A 23386-nucleotide genomic window follows, 5' to 3' on the forward strand; every position below is an offset into this window, starting at 1 on the left:
TGCTGAGGGCACTTGGAATGTTCCGCTGGAGGAGACTGAGGGGAGACTCCTCGGGGTCTGCAGCTCCTCCCGAGGGCAGCTCCGATCTCCGCTCTCTGGGACAGGGACAGCGCCCAGGGAATGGCTGGAGCTGGGTCAGGGAGGTTTAGGTTGGAGATCAGGAAAGGTTCTTCCCCCAGAGGGTGCTGGGCACTGCCCAGGCTCCCCAGGGAATGGGCACGGCCCCGAGGCTGCCAGAGCTCCAGGAGCGTTTGGACAGCGCTGCCAGGGATGCCCAGGGTGGGGTGGTTGGGGGGTCTGGGCAGGGCCAGGAGCTGCACTGGGTGATCACGGAATAGTTCGGGTTGGAAGGACCTTAAAGTCCATCTCATCCCAGCCCTGCCAGGGCAGGGACCCCTCCCACAGCCGAGGGTGCTCCGAGCTCCATCCACGGTGACTCCTGTGTGTCCCTCCAGCTCAGCACAGCTGTGACTGTAACTGCGCGCTGCCGGAACACTTTTATTGAATCACATCCCTCTCGCTCTGTGCTGACCGAGCGCAGCCTGCGAACCGGAGCCCCCGCAGCCCTCAGCGCTCGCCCCGCCGGGGCCGGGCGGTGCCACGCTCAAGATGGCGGCGGGGCGGGGCCGGAAGCGCGGGCGGAAGCGGAAGCGCGGGGCGGAAGCGGAAGCGCGGCGGCGCTGGCGGAAGGGGCCGCGCAGGAAGCGGGGCCGGGGCTCCCCCGCGGCCACAACCGGGGCGAGGGCGGCGAGGGGAGCGAGGGCAGGTGAGGGCAGCGAGGGGCAGGGGAGGGGGACGCGCCGGGCCCGGCCCCTGGCGGCGGCGGGGCGGGGACACGGAGGCTGCCGCCCCCTGCCGGCCCCGCGGCGTCGGGCCGGCCCCGCTGTCACAGGCCCTGGGGGCCTCCCCGTGAGGGAACGGCGGCGGTGGGGCTGGGGGGAAACCTGTCTTTCTCTCGCTTATCTGGGCACAGATCGCCGCGTCCTCGCGTTTTCCCCTTTCCTTAGGGAGCGCCCCTCTGTACCCGGCGCTTGCCAGGCCGGCCCTGGCTGCTCTCGCCGCGTTTTTCCTCATTTTTCGTTTCTGCGGAGTCTCCCCGTGGTTCTTTAAGGTTTTTAAGGTCCGTGGGGTGTTTGCTCATCAAGAATGGAGCACGTCGAGCTGTTGTTTCATCCGACCTTCATTGTCGGGAATTAATTGAGGCGGGGGCCGCAAAATCCCGTTTGGTTTATTGAATATATAAAGCTCTTTGCTATGGAGATTTGTTTTTTATTTTTAAATGAGGTCAGCTGGCTAATATAGAATGAGGTGTTAAAGCTGTGCTCGTTCTCTCAGAATAGCCCCAGGAGGAGCTTTTATAGTGCAGAAACTGCAGACTCATAGAGACAAATCCTTCTTTTTCCCCTCCATGGCAGGGGCGGGTTGTGCTGTTGCAGTTGTGTCTAGCAGGATTTTTCCTGCTTTGGTCGTTAATATTTTTATTTCTCTTGCCTTTTGTCCCAGTCCTTCTGCTGTTCTCTTTCCTGCTGGATTGTACCCAGCTCGTGGCTGTGTCAGTCTGGAATTTTTTAGGTTATGTCCTGCCCTCTGTTCAAATTGAGTTATCCCAGGTGCCTGGGAATCCATGTAATGCTTGCTTTCCTTGGAATTCAGTTTATAAATAATTAGTCTGGGGCTTTATGAGGTTGATTACCCCAAACTGAGCCCTTCCAGCCTGCCCCAAAAAGAAAAACCCAGAGTCTTCACTCCTGGCTGGAGAATTCCCCCAGTCCAGAGGAGCAGAGATCACAGGCACAAGGTGGGGATTTAGTTATTTGAATATCCCCCTTTAAAATCACATCATGGCAACATGCAGTTATTAACTTAGAGTGCACCCAAAATGTGTGAAACCACGTGTTTTGCAGTAGTTAGACCACAGGGAGGCTGTCAATATTTCAAATTTTGCCATCACAGGGAGGCTGCAACAGAGGCCTTTTCCAAAATCTGTCTTTTTTGACCAGTTGTTTTTCCTCAATCCACTGAATTTTGGCATCCAACCTGTTAAACTCAGGTTCACTGAGCTGGTGATGGTTTGCCCCCCTCGTTCTTGTCCTTATGTTAGAATAAAATAAATCCTTGCCAGATACAGTTGTGAAAGGATCTCTCAGCATCTGCAGAAGGTGATTTTCTGTTAGCACTAAGTTCATATTTATTTTAGTTGCCTATTTGTTGCTTCTCATTATAATTGTGGGTGTTTTTAAAGGAGCTGTTGTGACTGCTGTGCCTGTGTGTGCTGCAGTGTGGATGGACACAGTTCAGGAAGGAGCAGAGGATCCTGCACCTTGCTTTCACACAATGACTCTCAGTTTTTCTATGGCTTCGATCTTTAACTCAGCAACCTGAATATTTTCCTTGGTGTCCTCACCTCGAAGAGGAGCTGGTTTGAGGGGTTTTAGTAGGGCATTTTTGGAGAATGATCAGCAGGAGCCCATTTTTTCAACAAGGAAAAAGAAATCATTTTTCTGCTGGACAGAGACTTTGGGCTTTTATTTTTCACTGGAATGTTGTCGTTGGTGCTGAGTTGGTGATCTCTGCACAACTTTCCTGTGACTGATTCCAGGGTGGAATCTCTGAAGTCTGAAGACTTTTTCTTCAGCAGAAGAACTGATCTCTGGTCCAACCTGTGGAGATTTCCCTCTTTGTGACTCCCTCAGCTGAGAGGGTCTGTCCGGTTTGTCTGACCATCCGCAGGTTATGTCTGAGCCCTTCTGTCTAATCAAACCACAACTTGTTTTTTGAAGCTTATCTGCTGCTTCCTCCTCTTCTCTTCCCTGTTGTTTTTCAGTTGCCCTGAATTTCCTAACTCTGTGCCCATTTCCTCCCAGCAGAACTCGGTGCAGAGATGGGGCCCCGGCGGAAAACTGCGAAAGCGAGCGCAGTGAGCAGGGAAGGGGCAGGCTCTACCAAAGCTGAGGAGCCAAAAGATTACATGAACCAACTCTCTCATGAGGTGCTTTGCCACATCTTTAGGTGAGCAGCCTGGCAGAAATAATTTAGTGCTTATTATTTTACAGTTCTCTATCTTTTTTCCAACTTTAGCTGCACACGCAGGAAACTTTTGTGACACGCAGGAAACTCTGGATGTGACACACAGGAAACTGTGGATGTGCCACGAGTGAATTGGTGGATAAAAAAGGATGGCAAATGTTTTTTTCAGTCCCCAAAATTCATTTGGAAACTGAAAATTAATTTATGAATGTTAGAATGAATAAGAAATAAATGATCAAATTCTGTTATAAATATTGATTTTAGAGCAGAAATACACCTTGGGTAGGGCACAGTTGAGATGACTGGGAATTGTTGCAGCTGCAGGAGGGATCTGGGATGAGGATGTGACCTCCCCTGCAGCAAAGTTGTTCTCCCAGATGCTCACTCAGCCCTATTATCCAAAAGTAGCACCTCACCAACAAGTTCTTTGGAAACAGAAACGCTCCACGATAGTTGAAATTGAGCTTGCAGTATGTGCTAGAAAATAGAAGTAACTTAATTAAACCTGTTGAGGCAAGTGGCTTGGTCAGCAGGGTTTGGGTTGGTTTAAATTAAAGTTAAGGACGAAATCCTTCCTTGTGAGGGTGGGCAGGCCCTGGCACAGGGTGCCCAGAGCAGCTGGGGCTGCCCCTGGATCCCTGGCAGTGCCCAAGGCCAGGCTGGACATTGGGGCTGGAGCAGCCTGGGACAGTGGGAGGTGTCCCTGCCCATGGCAGGGCTGGCACTGGATGGGCTTTAAGGTCCCTCCAACCCAAACATTCTGTGATTCTATGATTTATTAGAGAACTAACTCATCTGTGTGTTTAATATTGTATTTGTATGAATGTTCTGCATTCAGTGTCAGAAACTGCTGAGTCACTCTGCTTAGCAGAACTCCACATTTCGTGAGAGCGCAGCCCGAAAATTCTGCTTGAGCAGCCACCATGCAGTGTTAGAAACCCCAACATGGCTGCAGCCAGGCTTTGGCTTGTGACAGGTGCTGAGGGCTGCAGCTGTGCTAAAGCAGGGCTGTTTTTGCTCTCCCAAGGTACCTTCCCTTGCAGGATATCATGTGCATGGAATGCCTGTCCCGGAAGCTGAAGGAGGCGGTGACGCTGTACCTGCGCGTGGTGAAGGTGGTGGATCTGTGTGCGGGGCGTTGGTGGGAGTACATGCCCACAGGTGAGCCCCCTGCTGCTCCCTGCCACTTACCTGTACCAAAGAAACCTCAGATTGCTTGGATGTTCTGTTCCTTTGGGTGGCTGCCTTGAGGAATGGTTTGCCAAGTTTCTGTCTGTGTGTAAATAGAAATTTTGGGTGTTGCTGCGTTAGGTCATAGGTTGGACTTGATGATCTCAAAGGTCTTTTCCAGCCCAGTTCATTCTGTGATTCTGTGACTGGGGGTGCTCTGTAGCCACCTGTCAATACAATCTGTGTTTGTCTGATTGTTGGAAGGGAGTTTATCCAAGGGTTATGCCATGAAGAGGCTGTTTGCATGCAGGCAGCAAAAAATGCAGTGGAATGAGAGAGCAACTCATCTGCCAGCACTTAACAATGTGAGGATAAGTTTTGATGTCACACCTCAAGTCACCTGCAGATCAATAGATAAATGTGTCAATCTAGGTGAACCCTGTGAGTACCAGGATTTCTGTTGGGTTTAAATTGCACTGCTGGGATTTGGTGGGGGACAGAACTAAAAAAATTAGAGAACTTACAAACTGATATTGATTAGGGCTGGTATTAGGCAAGTGTTTAGACTTAACCTAAAATTGGTGTAAATACAGGCAACTTACCCAGTTAAAATCCTTTTTATGTGCTGAACTACACTAGAATAAAATAAATCCTTGCTTTAAGACACCATCCTGTTTCTGTGAGAAATGTGAGCTGTGGTGAATAATGAACTGAAATAAGGGACCCAGCTGGGATTTTTTTTAGCCATGGAGTTAATAAATGGAATTCCAGGAAAAATAGGCACACAAGCCTTCATGTGAGGAGGGAGAGAGCACAGTTAACCCTGCAGCCATGCTGCTCCACTGTAGCAACTGTAGGAAACCTGTAGCAAACCTGCAAAATTCAAGGCAGAAGAGTATTTAGGTCATGATTTCTAGAATGTGGAAGTAAAAGAAAAGCTGTTGCTTCACCAAGTGCATCTTTCAACATCACAGAACTTGTACTGCCACATACAGAGAGAAGTGTGTTTGGCTTTCCCTTCGCAGCTGAGTGTCTGCTGCCACACCAATACCAAATGTGTTGTTGTTGTCTTAGGTTTCACTGATTCCAGCTTCCTAACGCTGCTGAGGAAGATGCCAGACATTGAACAACTTTATGGTCTTCATCCCAGGTATCTGGAAAGGCGCCGAGTCCGTGGCCACGAAGCTTTCAGCATTCCTGGAGTTTTAGAGGCTTTGCAGGCCTGTCCAAATTTGCTGGTGAGTGGCTGGCTGGGGAGAGAACCTCCTTCAGCATTGTTAAAAGTTGTGACAAGGACTTGGTGCTTCCAGGGCTTTGGGTTAGACCTGGCTGCACAGGGAGCAGTTAATTGTGACCCTATTTGCCAACGACAGCTGTTTTCAGTTGCATCACTGGCAATCCCAGGTGCTCTTAAGCCCAGCAGTGAATTAAAGCTCTGATCCCTCTGCTTTTAAAAAGACAAGTCTTGCTAGAAATTAAGTGATTTAAGCTTGCATTCTGTAGTTTACATGGTAAAGAGGATGTTGTTGTTGAACTGGTGTTAGAGCATTTGCTTTGCTTCCTTTTATCCAGGGTGTTGAGACCTCTCATTTAGAGCTGGTGGAAGCTATTTGGACATACATGCCCCAAGTCCACATTTTAGGGAAGTTTCGTAATCGTAATGGTGCTTTTCCAATTCCTCCTGAGAACAAGCTGAAAATTCCTATAGGAGCTAAAATTCAGACTTTGCACTTAGTAGGTGAGTGTGGTCGTGGTGAAGTAGTTGGCTTCAACACAGGTGGATTTAAAGGCATTGAAACTCTGCAAATTTGTAATTCTTTTGAGGAGAGGGAGTTTGGGCTGTGGCATCTTGGAGCTCTTAGTTGGATATCTGATAGCAGGTGCAGAGGGCAAGTTCTAAAGAATTATTGCCAAACCAAGGTGAAGAACTTGTGTTTCAAGTGTTCACAGCTTTTCTCACTTGCCACAAAGCACAGAAAAGCTTCCTTTTGAAAGCCAGCAATTTGTCATGCAGCTGAATGGTTTAAAGCTTGTTTAAAATGTTTGTTTGTTTTGTTTATGTATTATTAGGGGTGAATGTCCCTGAGATTCCTTGTATCCCAATGCTGAGGCACCTTTATTTGAAGTGGGTGAGACTCACCAAACCACAGCCTTTTAAAGATTTCCTTTGTATCAGCTTACGTGCTTTTGTCATGAGGAACTGTGCTGGTAAGAGGGATTCTTCCTGTCTGAAGGGGATGGTAGAGCATGTAGGAAATCTGGTTCTGTTAAAGTCTTGGAATTCCACATTCTGAGATCAGCCCTTGCTTGATTTGTGGTGTTGGACAGAAATCTCTCCCTGTCCTATCCCTTGCTTGGTGCTGTGTGCTTCTGTTGACTTCCTGCTCTGGAGGGACGTGTGTGGATGTGTTTTGATTCTTCCATGGCATAATTCAGGGAGAAGTGAAAAATCTGCTTTGTCTTTCTGGCCTTGTTGTGTGCAGGACCCACAAACTCTCTGAAGTACGTTCCCCTGGTGACAGGCCTGGCTTCTGCCAGGAATCTGGAGCACTTGGAACTGGTCCGTGTTCCATTTCTTGGAGGACTTATCCAGCACGTGGTAGAAGACAGCTGGAGATCAGGTGGGAAACTCCTAATCCCTCACACTTCACCAAAAATAAATAAATAAATTAAAGCTTTAGCAAATTCTGGAGGTTTTTTTGTCTGTAGCATATCCTTTCCTGACTGTTATTTCCAAGTTTGGAACTATCATCAGGGGGCTAAATATGTTCTGTACTGGGTATAATTTTGATATTCTAACTGCAATTAACACTTAATGAGCTGCACTTATTGGTGAGCAGAACCAGGATTGGAGGAGTTGGGTGCAAATATTTGTTTTCTTGCTTTGCTAAAAAAGGTCAAGACAACACTGGTGCAAATGGGTCGGGCTGAAGGCTGTGGTGTGAGACTGAAGAGTAAGAAGGGTGTTCTTTATTTGCCAGGTGGTTTCAGGAATTTGCACACTATAGTACTGGGAGCTTGCAAGAATGCACTTGAAGTGGATCTTGGCTACCTCATCATAACTGCTGCACGAAGGTACCTCCCTTCAGATGTCTCTTTGCTTCTGCTTTTTCAAAATAAATGTCTTAGGAATGATGTCCAAGAGACAACAGCTGTCAAAGTCTAAGGAATACACGTTTAAACTTTGCATAACAGGAGTGTTCTGTGATTAAAATAACTGCAAATACCCTCTGAATCCAGCCATTGCTGGAAGAATTCTCTGATTTTTTTAGGACAGGGCACCTTCTGGAGTGTTTTCTGTGTTGTGGCCTGAATTTTGATAGGAGCAATTTTGAATTCCCTGCAGGTTGCACGAAGTGCGGATCCAGCCTTCCTTGACCAAAGATGGTGTTTTTTCTGCTTTGAAGATGGCTGAACTGGAATTCCCACAGTTTGAAACTCTTCACCTAGGCTACGTTGATGAGTTTTTACTACAGTGTATGACACTTTCTATGTACATAAAACCCATAAGGATTACATAAATTGCTCTGTTCTCAGTCGCGTTCTCAGTGATTAATAAGAATATTAATGTTGCACGTATTGAGGCTGCTGATCTCATACAGCCAAATCTGGTTTTCCTCACTTCCTGAAACTGGCAAAGCTCAGCTTTATTAAAGGAATGATCTGATCAATAAGGTGTTAGAAAATCCTGCTATAAAAGGCAAATTTACTGCTGTGTCTGCTCCTCTCTCTTTTATAGGTAAAATGACGAGTACGGACTTGGTGAGGTACGGCTTGGCTGATGTGGTTGAAAACCCAGGAATTATTACAGATATTGGTATGAAAGCTGTAAATGAAGTTTTTTCTTTCATCAAGTATCTGGTCATTTACAACTGCCCACATCTACATAACCCAAATAATTGGATCACAGGTATTGCACACCTTTGAAATTTCAGAGCTATTCTATGAATTTCTGTGCTAAACCAGAATTTCTCTGCTCTAGTACTGCTTGTTCTGTTGTTAGTAAGTACAGTAGATGATGCTTGCTTTGGGGCCATGGTGATGCTGGGAACAGGATGGAGATACAGAGGATGCTGCTCTCAGATCTGGAAAGGGAGTAATGAGCAAGGAGTGAGGTGGGAATCCCTCAGGAACGGCCTCTCTTGTGTTCCCAGATCACTCGAGGTGGACACGCCTGGTTGACCTGACCCTGGTGAGGTGCCACGCCATCAAGCTGGACTCTTTCAGTCAGTTCATCGAGTTACTGCCAAGCTTGGAGTTTATTTCTCTGGACCAGATGTTTAGGGAGCCTCCAAAGGTAAATTCCACAGGATGCTTTGGCTTTTTCTTGTTGCCAGGATTTGTACTTGTTTCCGTTTCATTGGCAATCCGGTGTGCTCCTGCTGCTGTGCAGTCTTTTCAAAGTTGTCATTATTTAAGGAGATTGGTAAGAAATTACTTTGGTTTGCAGTTGCTTTTAGCGTGGTCTGCTGAGGAGAGTGGTGCTGCTTCTGCAGATGGGAGCAGTGGCAAGGAGTGAACGTGTGAAAATAAAACTCACTCATTCTGTTAAGGTCTCTGCTGATAGTTCACTGTGCTGCTGCTTTGGATATTATTTTTTCTTCTTAGGCCTTTCTTTACAACACTAAGAGGTTTTTACGATTTTTTTTACTGGGTGAAATGGGGGTAGTTTCCCTTTTGAAGTGTTTTCAAAGCTTAGGAATTTATTTATTCACGTTGTCCCCTCCCACACTGTAACACAAATCCTTGGTAAGCTGCTGGCATGGAATGGAATGGAAAGGGCCCGTGTAAAACCTGCTTCCTGTGGTCATTAATGGTGCCTTGAGGCTGCTGTGTGCTGGGGAGACTCTGATCTGCTGTTCGTGTTGATGTAATGATCCCACAGCAAATTAACAGATTAACACAATTAATAGATTAAAATTAAGTGCTTTGAGGAGTTCCCTTTCATTGGGAGTTTAACTGTCAATTTTCTGAGTTGCCAACCTGAAGATGGACATGTGCAGTCAGGAAATCTGAGAGACAGTTTCACAGACAATTCCAGCAGAGTGGTTTTCCTGTTGCCATCAGGGAATGTTGACATAACAAATCCATGTTTTCAAATCTGAATTCCTGCTCTTTGTTTCCAGGGTTGTGCTCGTGTGGGCCTGAGTGCAGGCACGGGAATTGGGGTCTCCTCTGCCCTGGTGAGCAATCAGAACTCCAACAATGACAATGACAACAACAACAACCACCAGAACAACAACAACAACCCCAACATCCACCACAACAACCACCAGCACCCCAACGAGCAGAACGAGGAGAACGAGCTGCGCCAGGAGGGCCCCGCTGAGGAGCAGCAGATTGGGGCTGAGGGTAATCCCAGGGCACCTTTTGGGGGAGATTTGCAGCTGAGGGTAATCCTTGGGGTACTTTGAGGGGTGATTTTATCTGCATTCCCCCTCACATAGGCTCCTGGTGAAGATAGGAATATGCATTGAAAGCTCGTTGCTCTTTCAGCTCCTGGTGTGCAGTTTGAGTCTTTCCTGTGCCACATCTGGGTGATAAAAGCTGCCACAGTGCAGAGCTGGCTGTCACTGCAGCTGTAGGCTCTGTGTGACATCCTCTGGGGAAGTGCCAGGACTCCTCAGGGCACAGCTGGGAGAACGTCCCAGTGCTGCTGGTGTATTTTTAATATTTCCCAGCAAAGACTGAAGTCGTTGGGAGGGAATGAAAATGTAAATCCTGGTTATGCTGCTCTCTGCATAGAACAAAACTTTTGAGGAGGAGGGGAAAATCTGAGTGAACTAAACCCCAAAAGTTAGGCTGGGCTTTAGCTACAGAGATGTAGAACAAATCTGTGAGAGACTTTGTGCAACCCAGAGACTCATCAAGGGAATCAAGGCAGCTATTATTTATTTCTTGTGGGTGCTTGAGGGCTCTCTTCATTCTGTTTCCTATCCCTGACCTCCTCTTGCCCTTTCCAGCCCTGAATGAGATGGAGGAGGTGGCACAGGAAGAAGGGGAGGCTGCTGGGCAGGCCCAGAACGAGCTGCCAGCTCCCAGCCAGGCTGTTGTTCCCATGGAGGTGGATGAAGAGCAAGCAGGTAACTCTGGCTTTGGGAAGAAATCACCTCTTGGTATCTCCCTGAGGGATTCATTTTCCATTGTAAGTCTGGTTTTGCTTCAGCTGGGTTGTCTGGTTTGGAATGATGATGTTAGCATATCTTAATTTATTCTGTGTTACAGCCCAGAGTTTTCCTCACATATGCAGGCAAATACCTTGACCTTAAATCCTGATTTTTGTGCTCAGTATAATGAAAGTCAAGGCCTGAATGAGCTTGTCCTGTTGCTCTGTTGGTGTTCGTGGCCTTACTTCTTTCACTGCAGCACTTGGGTTCTTTTTTGCTTTTTCTCAAGCCAGCACAACTGGTTCCAATGTTAATTGAATCTGTATTACTGGCACAAGGCAGTCTTGATTTCTTTTATTGCCACTTTTTGTTGGACAATAACATTTTCTACTGAATATCCTAACAACCTGAAGTAGCATTCCATTGTGCCACTCTTCTCTTCCAAACCAGAATGCTTTAATGCTGAAATGCAGTTATTTTGCTCTTCTCCCATTTAGATTTTAATGAGGGAGCCACAGAATGGGTAGTTAAACTGGCTCAAATTAATTTCTTACCATTTTTTCCAGCAGTGCAGAAAGTTCTTCAACCCTTTAATCTATGCTTGGTTAATTTGTACATGAACTGTTGATACTCTCCTTCTCAGGACCAAGTGGAATTCAACCTGTTGTAAAAGCAGCTCCAATTACCATCCATGATTCAGACAGTGAGGATGAAGAGGAAAACATGGGCACTTCCAGAGCCTGTATCTCCAACAGCATTGCACAGAATTACTCAGATGGGGAGGAGAAGAGCAGGGATCCAGTGGAAACCAGAGAACCTTCAGGTGTGCAACATTTATTTGTAAGCTTCAGTCTTTCCATCTGGTTCAGGTTCATTTCTAGCTCAGTTTGGAATGTAGAGTGAAGGTGTAAGGACATATTTTGAGCTCAAATCACAGATGTTGTACAGAAACAGAAATAGTGGTGCTGCACTGATCAGAAACCTGCAGCTCCTCTTTGGGATTCCCAAGTGGACAGAATTTATTATGCTTGTGAGCCCCCAGTGTGGATGTCAGTTCTGGTTTGAGAGGGGAAATAATCTGTGTTTGGACAGAATTTTTATCAGTATTTGTACTGCCAATATTGGGGATTTGGGGTTTGAGGTATGTAATGAGCTAAGAGGATTAAGACAGTAGGTGTTAAGGAGGAATTTCTGCATGGAAGGGGTGCTCAGGCCTTGGCAGGGGCTGCCCAGGGAGGTTTGGAGTGCCCATCCCTGGAGGTGTCCCAGGAAGGGCTGGAGGTGGCACTCAGAGCTCTGGGCTGGGGACAAGGTGGGCATGGGGCACAGCTGGGACTTGATGGGCTGGGAGGGCTTTTCCAACCTCAGTGATCCTGGGATTAAGTTCTGTTATGATTTGTACACTGCTCAGTGGGGGCTTTTATTCACCTGTGAGCTGAGGCTGCTGTTACTGCTGGAAGCACTGCCCAGACCCAGGAGGGGGAGCTGAGGGTTGCTGCTGAAATGTGAACTTCAGTCCTGTCTCCATTCCTGTTTGATTCCTCACCTTTAAGAAAATAGAAGCCTCTTTATATTAAATATTAGGAAAAAATCCCTCCCTATGAGGGTGGTGAGGCCCTGGCACAGGGTGCCCAGAGCAGCTGTGGCTGCCCCTGGATCCCTGGCAATGCCCAAGGCCAGGCTGGACATTGGGGCTGGGAGCAGCCTGGGACAGTGGAAGGTGTCCCTGCCATGGCAGGGCTGGCACTGGATGAGCTTTAAGGTCTCTTCCAACCCAAACCATTGCATATTCTTTGATTCTGATGTCAGTGTGCCTTTCATATTGTTGTGCCTGTGTGACGGTGAGCTGCTCTGGGACAATTTGACAGATTTATGTGACAAACCCTCCAGCACATGTCTCCAAAAATAGCTGCAGGACATTACAAAGATGCAGCAACAGCTACAAATACTAATAATTCCCATTCCTGGGAAGATTGTCGTTGGCCTCTGGGCATTCATGTGTTTTCAGTAGCCTTCAGCAGAGTAACACTGACATTGATTTGAGGTTTTCTCACTGTTGTCCCTCCCTTGGCTCCTGCAGTGAGCGGCAAAGGCAAGACTCCCCTGCGGAAGAGATGCAGCAGCAGCCACGGGGGCCAGGCCAAGCAGTTCCCCAGTGAGGAGAGCAGCTGTGAGAAGGGCTGCCAGGTGACCAGCGAGCAGATCAAAGCTGACATGAAAGCAGCCAGTGACATGCCCGAGAGGAGCAAGAGCAAGGATTCCTACGGCAGCTGCAGCAGCGCTCCGGGATCCACGGCAACACCCAGCTCCTGCAGCGCTGCTTCTCCCAGTCCTGACTGTGCCCAGCCAGCCCAGAGCCACTCTGCTGGCAGCAGCCCAGCAGCTGGAGAGGAGTCCAGGCACTGTGGCTGCTCTCCTTGCAAAAGGGAAGGCTCCAGTGAGAGGGAGCCTGAGGAGAGCTCCGTTTGCTCCCGGTGTTCCTCCAGGGCCGCGCAGCACAGGACGAGCGGGGGGTGTGATGGGGAGTGCCCCTCCACGAGTGGAGCCTGCAGGGACGGGCCAGACTTTGCACTTAGGACACTGCCAGACTGTGGGGCTGCAGGAGAGCCCGGGGATGACAGGACTAGTGGGAGTGCCTGTGGGGCTGGCAGCCAGGAGCAGAGCACGCAGCCCCCGAGCTGGGAGCTGGACTGCAAGGAGGAGTATCCTCGGAGACCCCTGACCAGGGCCAGGAGCAGGCTGTCCCATGTGCCTCTGGTGTCAGAGCCAGGTAGGACTTACACACAGAGTAACGGCTGAGTAACTGCAGTGCTGCCGTGAGACAGCTCTGGGCTCCCCAGGGAGCTCTGATGTGGAGCTTGTTAGTCAGGGATTTAAACCTGAGTGGTTTGAAAGGGTCAGAGCTTGATGGAACAGAGGTGCCATCACCAGGTGAAATCAGATTTCTCTGAAAGTGCCACTGACTTTTTCCTCCATGCAGCTCTTTCTGTTGATGTTCTCCATACATTCTAACCAGTATTTGCTTTACTCCTTTGGAAAGCAAATGCAGTTTTTTGGTAGCTCTGTCTGCCTGTGAAGGCTGTGATTCATTAAAACATGATGAATGTTTCCCCATTAAAATCCTCCCTGGAAAGGCAGCAGCTACACTTAGATATGAACAAGAAGGCAAAGGTTATAGCTGGTGCTTTATCAACCAATAAAGAAAGTCATAATTATAATTGAGCCAGGCTTTTGGACCTGCACTGGGTGCTGCTTCCAGGTGTTTAAGGCAAGGTGGTCAAACTTACTGAAAATTGTCCTTTTTTTAAACACCTTCATCCTTCACATTATCGTTTTGCTCATCTGACATAAAATAAAACCCCTGAAGGGTTGGAATGAAGGGAGAAAACAACAGATGTGAGAGGGGAACTTGCTGTTTCTTTCAAATATGCTTCGTTTCCAAAATAATCACCTTAGTCTGGCACAAGCTCATATATCCGGGATTCTTTGCTGGGAATATCTGGCAGGTGAAATGAAACTGAGAGATGAAATGTGCTGCTTACAGAACAGTGAGTGTTGGAGGCAAGGGAAGATTGAGAGCAAATTCCTGCCTCTGTTAACATGGAATGATTCAAACACTTTATATCCTGGTGTTTTTCCAGTTTATTTAATGCTCCCAAGTGTTAACAAAACCTAAATCACCTCAGAGGTTCTGCAGGTAGATGCAGCTCAGATTTGAAGAAGAGACCTTGCTATTAAATTTAAAATGTCTTGTTTTCTACCTTATGACTAGTAATTAATTGGGGATCTTTGTGCACATGGCATGTTTTCATTAAGTCAAATAAAGCTTAGTTTTAGTAAAATAAATTCTCATTTTGATCTGTTAATGACAGAGAATTAATTCTAGGGAATTTTTTTTCTCCTCCTGTTGGAAATAATGCTGGTGGTGATTTCTTTTCAAATACTCTTCTGTTAAATCAAGCAGGAATTTGAGGTCCCTGGTGCAGCTTGGGAACATTAAAGGATTTTATACCTGGGCATCCTTTGCAATATTAGGAAAAACTTAGTGACAGTTACAAAGAACAGATTTTCCAGTAGTTTGAGGTAATTTCTAGTATTTAAACATTAAAGCTATTTTGGGTCTTGTATTTGTCAAGGATGTTCTGTTTCCTGCAGAGAACCAAGTGTAACCTAACCATGAATCTTCTTTCCTTTTCCTGGCTCCACATCTTTCTGTGGTGTTGGACTGTAGGTTCAGCATTCCTGGGTTGTCCCCTATGAAGTTATTTAATGGGAATAATTCTGAGAACAAACCTGACAGTGGGGTTTGAGCAAGGAGAGATTTGTTTTGAAGGCAGGCAGGTGTTTGGATTTACCTGTGTGGGAAAAGTTCTCGTGGGCTGTTCTCAGCTGTCCTGAAATGGAGCAGAGGAGAGATTTTTCCATGTTTTTGTTTCCAGAAGTAGCAAAGCCAAAGCCAAGGCAAACCACCAAGAGGAAAAGGACAGCTGACAAATCCACCAGTACCAGTGACCCCGTGATTGAGGATGATCATGTTCAGGTAAGGGCTTTTCCTTCACTCCCTGCAGCTTTATCACCATGAGCACCTGTTGGGAACTGAAGCTGTATTACATTAATTAATATCCTCCTGTATCTTGTAAAATTCAGTTTATTTTTCCTTCATTTTTACCCTGTCATACATTTTTTTCTTCTTTTTTTTTTTTTTTTCCATTTTCCCCAGGTACTGACTTTGAAATCCAAAAACCTCGTAGGAATCACACTAACCAACTGTGGAATAACAGATTTGGTGCTGAAAGACTGCCCCAAAATGATGTTCATCCATGGTATGTGCTTCATGTCAGGGCTGCCTCCTCCCTGTGGCATTATTGGAAACTCCTGAAAGAATTCAAGTCAGGCCACTGCTCATTTTGTATTCATCAGCTGCATTGCTGATGAATTAGAACTCCAAATATTGCTGCTTCCCACTTTGCATGTCTCCTATAACAGCTTTAATAAAGATTAATATCTGAAAATCAACAGCTGAAATGATCTGACAATTAGGGAGATGAGATGTTTATTGAAGAGTGCCAATACAATAATTAGGAGTTGATGAAATGAGTTTGAGTACCTTGTTTTTTCTCTCATTTCTTCATGCTCCCGTAGATTTTTTAGCTGACAGGATGGTACTTTTGCTCCTTGACATGATAAAAATCTGTTTTCAGTGCTGGCACTTAGGTTACATTAGTTTCACGTGCCGGGCTGTGACTGCTCCTGGATTGGGTCATTTATTGTTTTCTGCAACATCTAAATGAAGGCCTTTTCTTCTGACTTGAGATCTGGCTACTTAGCAGAAATAAAGGAATTACTTCTTTATTCCAGAGTATGTAGAACACACATTGATTTGGAAGGAAATTTTGATTATATGAGCAGTGTTGCTAGAAGGGAAACAGTTTTGTTTTCCACTGTGTGGCTTCACTATCCTCCATGGTTGAGCTGATTTTGGAAGTTGTGGCAGCCCACAGACCATTTCAGTGAAAGGAAACAAAGGGAGAAAAAGGTTATTAGATTATATTTGACATGGCCTTTTAAAAGGCCACTTCTGGCAAGTTCACAGCTGAAAAGTTTGATGATAATATGGAAAAAATGAAGAGCTGGGCTATATCTGCTATACTTACGTAATTTTTTGGTACTTATATCGCTTGTTTGCCTTCTTTTGAACCTGCCAGCCTTGAAATTCTCTGACAGGAGGCTCCTGAGGTTTTTCATTTCCTTTTAATACCTTTATTTGCTCTTTTCTAGCTACAAGGTGCCGTGTGTTGAAACACTTGAAGGTAGAAAACGCCCCCGTTGTGAATCGCTTTGACTACGCCCAGTGCAAGAAGCTCAACATGGATCAGGTCCTGGATCAGATCCTCAGGATGCCCCCAGAGAGGAACAGGATCATTTACCTTCGTCCCATGCAGCAGGTACAGAGCCAGCCTGGATTCTCTGGGAGCACCCCTGGAGCTCTGCCTGGGGGGGGTTTGCAGTTGAGGCAGGAAATGTTACAACAACACAACTCCGAAATTGGGTTGTTGAAAGCCCAGCAAGGCTTTTATTGCAGAATCTGCTACTTGGATTTTAAGATACTCTGATAGATTAAATATTGAAATTCACTCTCTCCAGTATTCATTGCATTAGAGAATAGTGTAAAATAGGATGCATTGAATTAATTTCCAACTGAATCACTCCAGCTGTAAGAACCTGGGTGTTCCTTGGAGCTGTGTGTGAGCAGAGCATCAGGCACAGGGATCTGACATCCTTAACCCATGTCCTGTTAGATTTAGGAGCACCAGAGTTTGGGATACTGAAGGCATCATCCCCTCCTGATGCTGAAGTGTTGCAGGACACTGGTGGGACTGGGAGCCACCTTCTCCTCTCCCAGGTTGTGCAAGAGCTGAAAGCAGGGACATTTAGAGAGTTGTTTAAATCATCTGATGAGGACTTATGAGGGCTTAATTTAAGACCTGGAAGTCTGGGAATGTTTAACTTTATCCCTCTGTGGTGCTGCTCCTCTTCTGCTTTTCCTGGCTTGGTTTGCCAAGGAGGGAAAATTGACTGGACATAAAATCCATGAAATCAGCTTTGCTTTGAAGCTACACCTCTTGCTTTAGGTGTTAGAGGACAATGGTAAAAATATTAGGTGAAAAAAAAATCCAAATCACTGATCCCCTTCCCCTAAGCCAAATTCTGAGGAGTGAATGTAGTTTTAGAGCATCCTTTAACTGTATGGAGTTCATTTCCACATTGGAGTTGGGAAACACATCAGAAATGAGACATTTCCCATCCAATTCCAGTACTCAAGAAGCTGACTTGGCAAAGCTGCACTGGGGAAGTTTGGCTCCCCTCAATCCTGTGTTTATTTGTGTTGTTAAAATTCCCTCTCATTGCTGCATTTTCTGGGGATTTGGTCGATGTCTGGTTGCTGTTGATTCTGCAGCCCCATCCCTGTGTTTCTGGTGCTCACAAGTCTTTGTCCCCAGGTGGACACGCTGACTCTGGAGCAGAAGATCTTCAGTGGACCCTACCCCTACCACATCTGCATCATCCACGAGTTCAGCAACCCCCCCAACGTCCGCAACAAGGTGCGGGTGCGGAGCTGGATGGACACCATAGCCAACATCAACCAGTGAGTACTGACCACAGCTGGGGAGTGCTGGCCATGGCCAGGGAGTGCTGGCCATGACCAGGGAGTGCTGGCCATGACCAGGGAGTGTTGGCCATGACCAGGGAGTGCTGGCCATAACCAGTGAGTGCTGACCATGACCAGTGAGTACTGACCACAGCTGGGGAGTGTTGGCCATGACCAGGGAGTGCTGACCACAGCTGGGGAGTGCTGACCACAGCTGGGGAGTGCTGACCACAGCTGGGGAGTGCTGACCATGGCCAGGGAGTGCTGACCATAACCAGTGAGTACTGACCACAGCCGAGGAGTGCTGACCATAACCAGTGAGTACTGACCACAGCCAAGGAGTGCTGACCATGACCAGGGAGTATTTGCCATCCAGGGACTCTGCCAAGGTGTCCTGGAGCAGCTGCAGCTCCAGCCTTGCTCTATTCTGTCACCCAAATTTAAAAAAAAAAAATCCAATCTACTGAAGGTTGAATTCTGGGTGGTGCAGTGTAAAATTCCAGTGTCAAGATGCATGTAATATAAAACAGACTGTAAACCCATATGGGAAATCCTATAAATTCTCCAGCAATAACCACATAATTCATCACATTCATCCGGCAATAATGCAGTCGTACATTGAAGTCATTGGGATGGCTGAGAAAAATCTTCAAAGCTGAAAACAAGTTATTTTTAAAAAGGAATTTGCTCCAGGAAATAGCGTTGGTTTCTGTGGTAGGTGATGTTCAGTCAGTGTCAGCTCCTGAAAATTCCCAGCAGCAGGGAATTGTAGCCAGTGGCTCTCATCCAGCTGCTCTAAACCTGTCCCTGTTGGCTCTGGTTGCTCTCCCAAGTGAAGGGATGGATGCTGACTTGGTGTGAGGGTCCTGGGGGAGTTTTTCCACGGATTCAGGCTCGTTAAAGGAAACGTTGTGTGTTAGGATTTCCCATTTGGTTTTTCCTCCCTCCCATCTCCCATTTCCTGGCTGTAACCTCTTCCTCCTTCTCTCCAGAGAGCTGATTAAATACGAGTTCTTCCCTGAGGCCACCAGGACTGAAGAGGACCTGAAGAAATACCCCAAGTACCCCTGGGGCAGAGACATTTACACCCTGGAAGGTGAGAGTTGCTGGAGAGCTGAGGGCTCCTGCTCAACCTCTTGCTTTACCTCGTCACCAGAGATGTGGAGAATATTCCTTGTGAGGAAAGAGGGGCAACTCAGCTCAGTGGGGGAATAAAGTGAGGAGATGCTTTGTGGATTTAAGAGTGCTGGTGCTGCAGGGGTGATGTTTTCCTCTCTGGATCCTCATCCTGTCCCTCTCCCAGGTATTGTGGATGGTGCTCCTTACTCCATGATCACTGACTTCCCCTGGCTGAGGTCCCTGAGGACAGCAGAGCCCAACAGCTACGCCAGATACGACTTTGAGGATGATGAGAGGAGTGAGTAACCTGCTTGGATTCCTCACACCACTTGGTTATTTGGCAGTGCATCCCTTTCTTTCTCAGTTTTCTGGTCCTTAGGCTGGTTTTGGTAGATCTGTTGTTAAGGTAAGCTGGAGGGAAGTGAGAAAACTCACAGAAATTTGACATAAAAGAGTTAAAAACTACTTGAAAACTCTGGAATGGAGATTATGTGGGTTAGAATTCATTGTAGATGTGGCTCTTTCTATTTAGGAGCTTGTCTGCTAAAATATGAGGGTAGGCAGTGCCTGGGGCTCAATTAAAAACTTTGCTGGGTAGCAGAGAAAAATATGTTCTTCCATTACTTAATTAGGAACATCCTGCAATCTTCGTTAGAGGTATTTTTAGTTGATCCTGGTTTGGATATTCTAATCCAGCTCCAGTTCAGGAATATCAAGAGGATGAGGAAGAGATTTTTTTTTTTTTTTTGCTATACCTTTCTCTGGTTTTATTTTTTAATTTCTTTTTAAAACTTTATTTTAGACTGATGTAATTTAATTTTATTTTAGCCTGACTTAATGCTTGTAGTTCAATATGAGGCCTGAATTACCAAAAATTGATAAGTGTTTGATTAAAGAGTCAGGATGTTAAAAGAGTCCTGGTGTTAAAGCCGTGAAAAATAAGGGGAGTGCAGCTGCTTTATCCCTAATTGCTGTTGTTTATAGAACATTGAAGTAATGGATGACTTGGAATTAAGTCAGAGAGGCCTCAGGCAGAGGGTTTGTGATGCCCTGGGATTCATTTCACTCCCAGACATTTGGACATGAGGATTGGAGCCATGGAAAACTTTCAAATACATGGAATGCAGGAGAGAACGTTCCCGGTCAGGGGAAGACTCTTCCCTTTGCCTCTTTTGCCAAGCCTGAATGCAAAACCAACCTGGCTGGTGAATATTTTTGGGAGAAACATCCCCTTTTCCTTGCTGTCTTTCCCCAGCCACCATCTACGCCCCGAGGAGGAAGGGGCAGCTCTCAGCTGACATCTGCATGGAGACCATCGGCGAGGAGATCTCGGAGCTGCGCCAGGTCAGGAAGGGGGTGTTCCAGAGGGTCGTGGCCATCTTCATCCACTACTGTGATGTCAATGGGGAGCCCGTGGAGGATGATTACATCTGAGGGGTGCCCCCAGCCTGCCCTCCCTCCCCCTGGCACTGCTGGCCAAGAAAAAGCAGGATTTTTTCCAAATGCAAAGCATTTCCCACCAAGGCGCCCTCGGCTCTCCCTCTGGCCAGGAGGATGTAGTTAAATGTAAAGTGGAAAGTACAAATTGTATACTAAGAGTTGTACATAGAGGAAAAAAACAAACAAAAAACACCTTCCTAATACTGAGACTTTATTTCATATGTTTATACAATTTAATTTAAGTTCCATTTTAATGAAGGCCAATAATTAGGAACGGGGAAGAAGATTTGAACTTTTCAGCCCATGCAATTCATAGCAGTATTTTTTTTTCCTCACAAACAACAATTCCATTTGCTGTGTTCAAAAGAGTCATCAGAGTCTCTTTTAATCTGTGCCTTTTTCTTGAGCATTTAAGAGTCCAGTCTGAGTAAACCTGTTGAGCACAATCTTGGTGTCTTGTGTGCATTTTTGGAAGGGTCAGAATATTCTCCAGCTGTTGCAAAGAAGGCCAGAAGCAGGGAAAAAAAAAAAGTAGAGAATTTGGTGATCTGTGGTAGTTTCTAGAGGTATCCAACCCATTTTTTGGGGGGAAGGAACCCCCCCATGTTTAGCACCTTGGAAACAGAATGTTCTCAAGCATTTTGTACTGTTAGATTTCATTTTTGTGGTGTATTTAACTCTGTACTATGGAAATCAAGTTGCTGATTGTTGGTTCCACCCTGTTGAACATAAATCTGCCCATTCTGGCTGGCTGGAAGCTGAGCTTTCCCTTCAGGCAGGTAGAAAAGGGGATGTGGAGCTGCACAGGGTCCATGTGACACAGCCAGGGAGCTTTGGGGCTGGGTTGTGCTCACTCCTGAATGCACATTTGCCATGTGGTCAGTAAAAACTGCTGCTATTTGCCCCAAAATGTGTGTGTGTTGTGTATTGAAAGGTGCTCACGGTGCCCACAGGGGTTTGGGGGGGATTTGCTGTCAGTGCAGGTGTAAAAATGCACTCACAGGGTGCCCAGGGCTTGGAGAGACCAATTCCCAGCTCTGGAAGTGGCTGCTTGAATTCCCAGCTCTGGCCTGGTCTCTCACCCATGCTTGTTTAAAATTGGTGTTCCCAGCCTAAAAAAAATGACACTTCCTGAGGTAAAATCTGTGCAGTTTAGAGCATTTTATCCAGTTTTGCTCATCATCCTGCTGGTGTTTCTCTGAATCTGGGGTAAATGTGGCTATTGGGGATTTCTGTGACGTTTAGCTCTGTAAAATTGAGGTCAAACTGCTCAAACAGCAAAGCCAGGGTTGGTTTTCTCTGCCTCTCTGTGGGAATTCTTGGGATAATGTGGAACTAGAAATACATGGGGTAAGAGGAGGAGAATGGTGCCTCATGGGAGCAGCAAGAGATTTGGGGTAGCAGCATTTCTTCACCTGCTCTGTGCTGACTGGAGGCGCAGCACAGAACACCAGAGAATGTGAATGTTTTTAAATTTGCTTTAATGCAGGATCACAGTCAATGGTTTATTATAACCCTTATATTTAATTAACAATAGATAATGTATTCAGCGATATTCAGCCAAAACAATTGTGACCCTTCCTAGAAGTGTTTCAAGTCCTCTGAGTCATTGATTCTGTCAGATTTACCATTTTAGTCCAGAAAATGTTCCTGAGTTTCTGGAGTACTGTGCCAGATCTCTGGCTGGTATCTCCTAACTCCAGCCTTTGCAGAAGTATTTACACAAATAAAGTGTTTGTTTATATTCAATATTTCTGGAAGCAGTTGAACCTTGCAGTAGTTTTGACCTCTGAAATGTGACACCCGTTTTACTCCAGTGCCTGAGTCCGCTGTGTCCATCCCTGAGGGCTCTGGGGGAGGGAGGAGCTGGGATCTGCCAGGGATTTGATCTTTTGCCTCTGAACTTCCCCCTCTCTCCATTTTGTGGCTGTTCTGGGCACTTCTATTCAATCTCCATGCCAAGGAAGGGCTTCCCTGGCTCTGCCCTGTTGAACTTTCCTTGGAGCATCCCAGATGTTTCTGTGCCAGGCTTCTCCTCCCCCCTGTGTGCAGCAGGAGGAGCAGCTGCTGTCCCTGCAGGTGAGAGGACAGTGATCCTGCTCTTCCCACCTTCCTGCAACACAGGAATTCCAGCTGGGCCTTTCAGCTCTGCTCTGCTGCTCTGGGTACAAACTGGGATCCATTCCCAGCCCCCAAAACCAGGGATGTTTGCATCTGGCTAGCAAAGGAAGCTTTGCTGGAGCTCCAAGGCAGCCTGGTGAGCATTTAACCTACAAGGTAAGGAAATGATAAAGGCAACTCTGTGCCTGCATCACCTCTGTGCCCTGCTCGCCTCCTGGCTGTGGCTTTGGGGAAACATCCAACAGGAATTTCTTCCCTGGGTCAGCCCTGACTCAGCAACACGGGGTGAGTTAAACCTCGGTTGGGTTCTGTCGCTCCAGTGCAGGTGCACAGTCAGAGGGGTTTCCTCTCACAGCCTCTGAGGAAAAATGAGCACTTCCAGGTCCCTTCAACTGGGAAAGGCAGGTGGGGATTGGGAAGTGAGTCTGAGCTGCCTTTGGCAGTGCTTTTCCCCCAGCTCCTCCTGGAAGAGGATGCAGAGCTCCCAGCTGGGAGATGCTCAGGTGCCTGGGAAATGTCATCTAAATAGTACAGATGGTAAACAGAGAAAGGCCAGAGCGTGTGTGGGCACAGCAGAGGGGGCACAAAGCCTCGTGTTCACCGTGCTGGGGGTTGCTTTTCCCTCTGATTCAGGAGGAAGGCAAAATCAGTGCTGGGGTTTCAAAGAGAAGAGGATTTTGGAAGTGTTTTTATTTGAGGAAAAGCTGTGAGGAGTTGATGGAGGTAGGAATGTTGCCCCTGCTCTCTCTCTGAGCTGTTCAGGGTGTGAGGAGCAGCTGCAGCCTCTCCCTTGCCCAGGATTTCCACTTTTAGTTCCCAGTTCAGCAATTCCAACTCAACCCCTGGCCCTGTGTGCACTGCATGTGACAACAGGACAGCCAAAACCAGGACCCATCAACTGGAGAGCTCCCTTCAGCCCCTCAACAGCCACTGGGTGCTGACAGGAGATAAACTGGGCCTTTATTCAGGAAGAGTTCTACAAAACCTGAAAGAACTAAAAGCTTTTGCATCTTTTTATTGAGTTCATAGCAGAAGAAAGCAGCACCTTTCCAGCCTTTTGGCCTGGGAGTGCTCAGAGATGGCTCAGGAACTCCAGTGTGGGGAAAAATGGGATCCTAAACTGGGGAAGGGTTTCCAGGTGCCAGGTCCAGAATGAAAATGCTCTCCTTGGCTTCAGCACTCCCGAAGTTGGGTGGGAATGAGTCAGAGTCTGCCGTGTGTGGGCTGCCTGCTCCCAAAGCAGCGCGTGGCT

General features: G+C 46.8%; 1 protein-coding gene across 4 annotated transcripts; it reads left to right on the forward strand.

Annotated features, from left to right (window-relative positions):
* Nucleotides 1-678: 678 nt before the first annotated feature.
* FBXO38 (F-box protein 38) lies at nucleotides 679-21648 on the forward strand. 4 transcript variants are annotated; one of them, XM_082291521.1, is made up of 22 exons: nucleotides 679-766; nucleotides 2868-3009; nucleotides 4055-4188; nucleotides 5272-5435; nucleotides 5770-5935; nucleotides 6268-6405; nucleotides 6681-6818; nucleotides 7179-7272; nucleotides 7544-7674; nucleotides 7937-8107; nucleotides 8352-8494; nucleotides 9324-9549; nucleotides 10161-10280; nucleotides 10948-11127; nucleotides 12385-13074; nucleotides 14744-14844; nucleotides 15025-15127; nucleotides 16083-16249; nucleotides 17306-17451; nucleotides 18447-18550; nucleotides 18758-18871; nucleotides 19829-21648. In XM_082291521.1, exons 2-22 carry the CDS (start codon nucleotides 2882-2884, stop codon nucleotides 20005-20007), a joined length of 3537 nt encoding a protein of 1178 aa, XP_082147647.1. In that variant the 5' UTR covers nucleotides 679-766; nucleotides 2868-2881; the 3' UTR covers nucleotides 20008-21648. The 4 variants fall into 4 exon arrangements, with proteins under 4 accessions (XP_082147647.1, XP_082147648.1, XP_082147649.1 ...); XM_082291522.1 differs by having other exon boundaries at nucleotides 692-766; nucleotides 2865-3009; XM_082291523.1 differs by lacking the exon at nucleotides 679-766 and having other exon boundaries at nucleotides 2871-3009; nucleotides 5348-5435.
* Nucleotides 21649-23386: the final 1738 nt, after the last annotated feature.

Source organism: Coloeus monedula, assembly GCF_965178545.1.
Source record: "Coloeus monedula genome assembly, chromosome: 15".
In the NCBI taxonomy this organism is placed as follows: Eukaryota; Metazoa; Chordata; class Aves; order Passeriformes; family Corvidae; genus Coloeus; species Coloeus monedula.

What these genes read in the sequence shown, in the direction of transcription:
- FBXO38 (XM_082291521.1), top strand. Translation starts at nt 2,882, where the DNA reads ATGGGGCCCCGGCGGAAAACTGCGAAAGCGAGCGCAGTGAGCAGGGAA. An exon ending in GTGCTTTGCCACATCTTTAG is followed by an intron (nt 3,010 to 4,054) that starts GTGAGCAGCCTG and finishes TGCTCTCCCAAG; the next exon opens with GTACCTTCCCTTGCAGGATA. An exon ending in AGGCCTGTCCAAATTTGCTG is followed by an intron (nt 5,436 to 5,769) that starts GTGAGTGGCTGG and finishes CCTTTTATCCAG; the next exon opens with GGTGTTGAGACCTCTCATTT.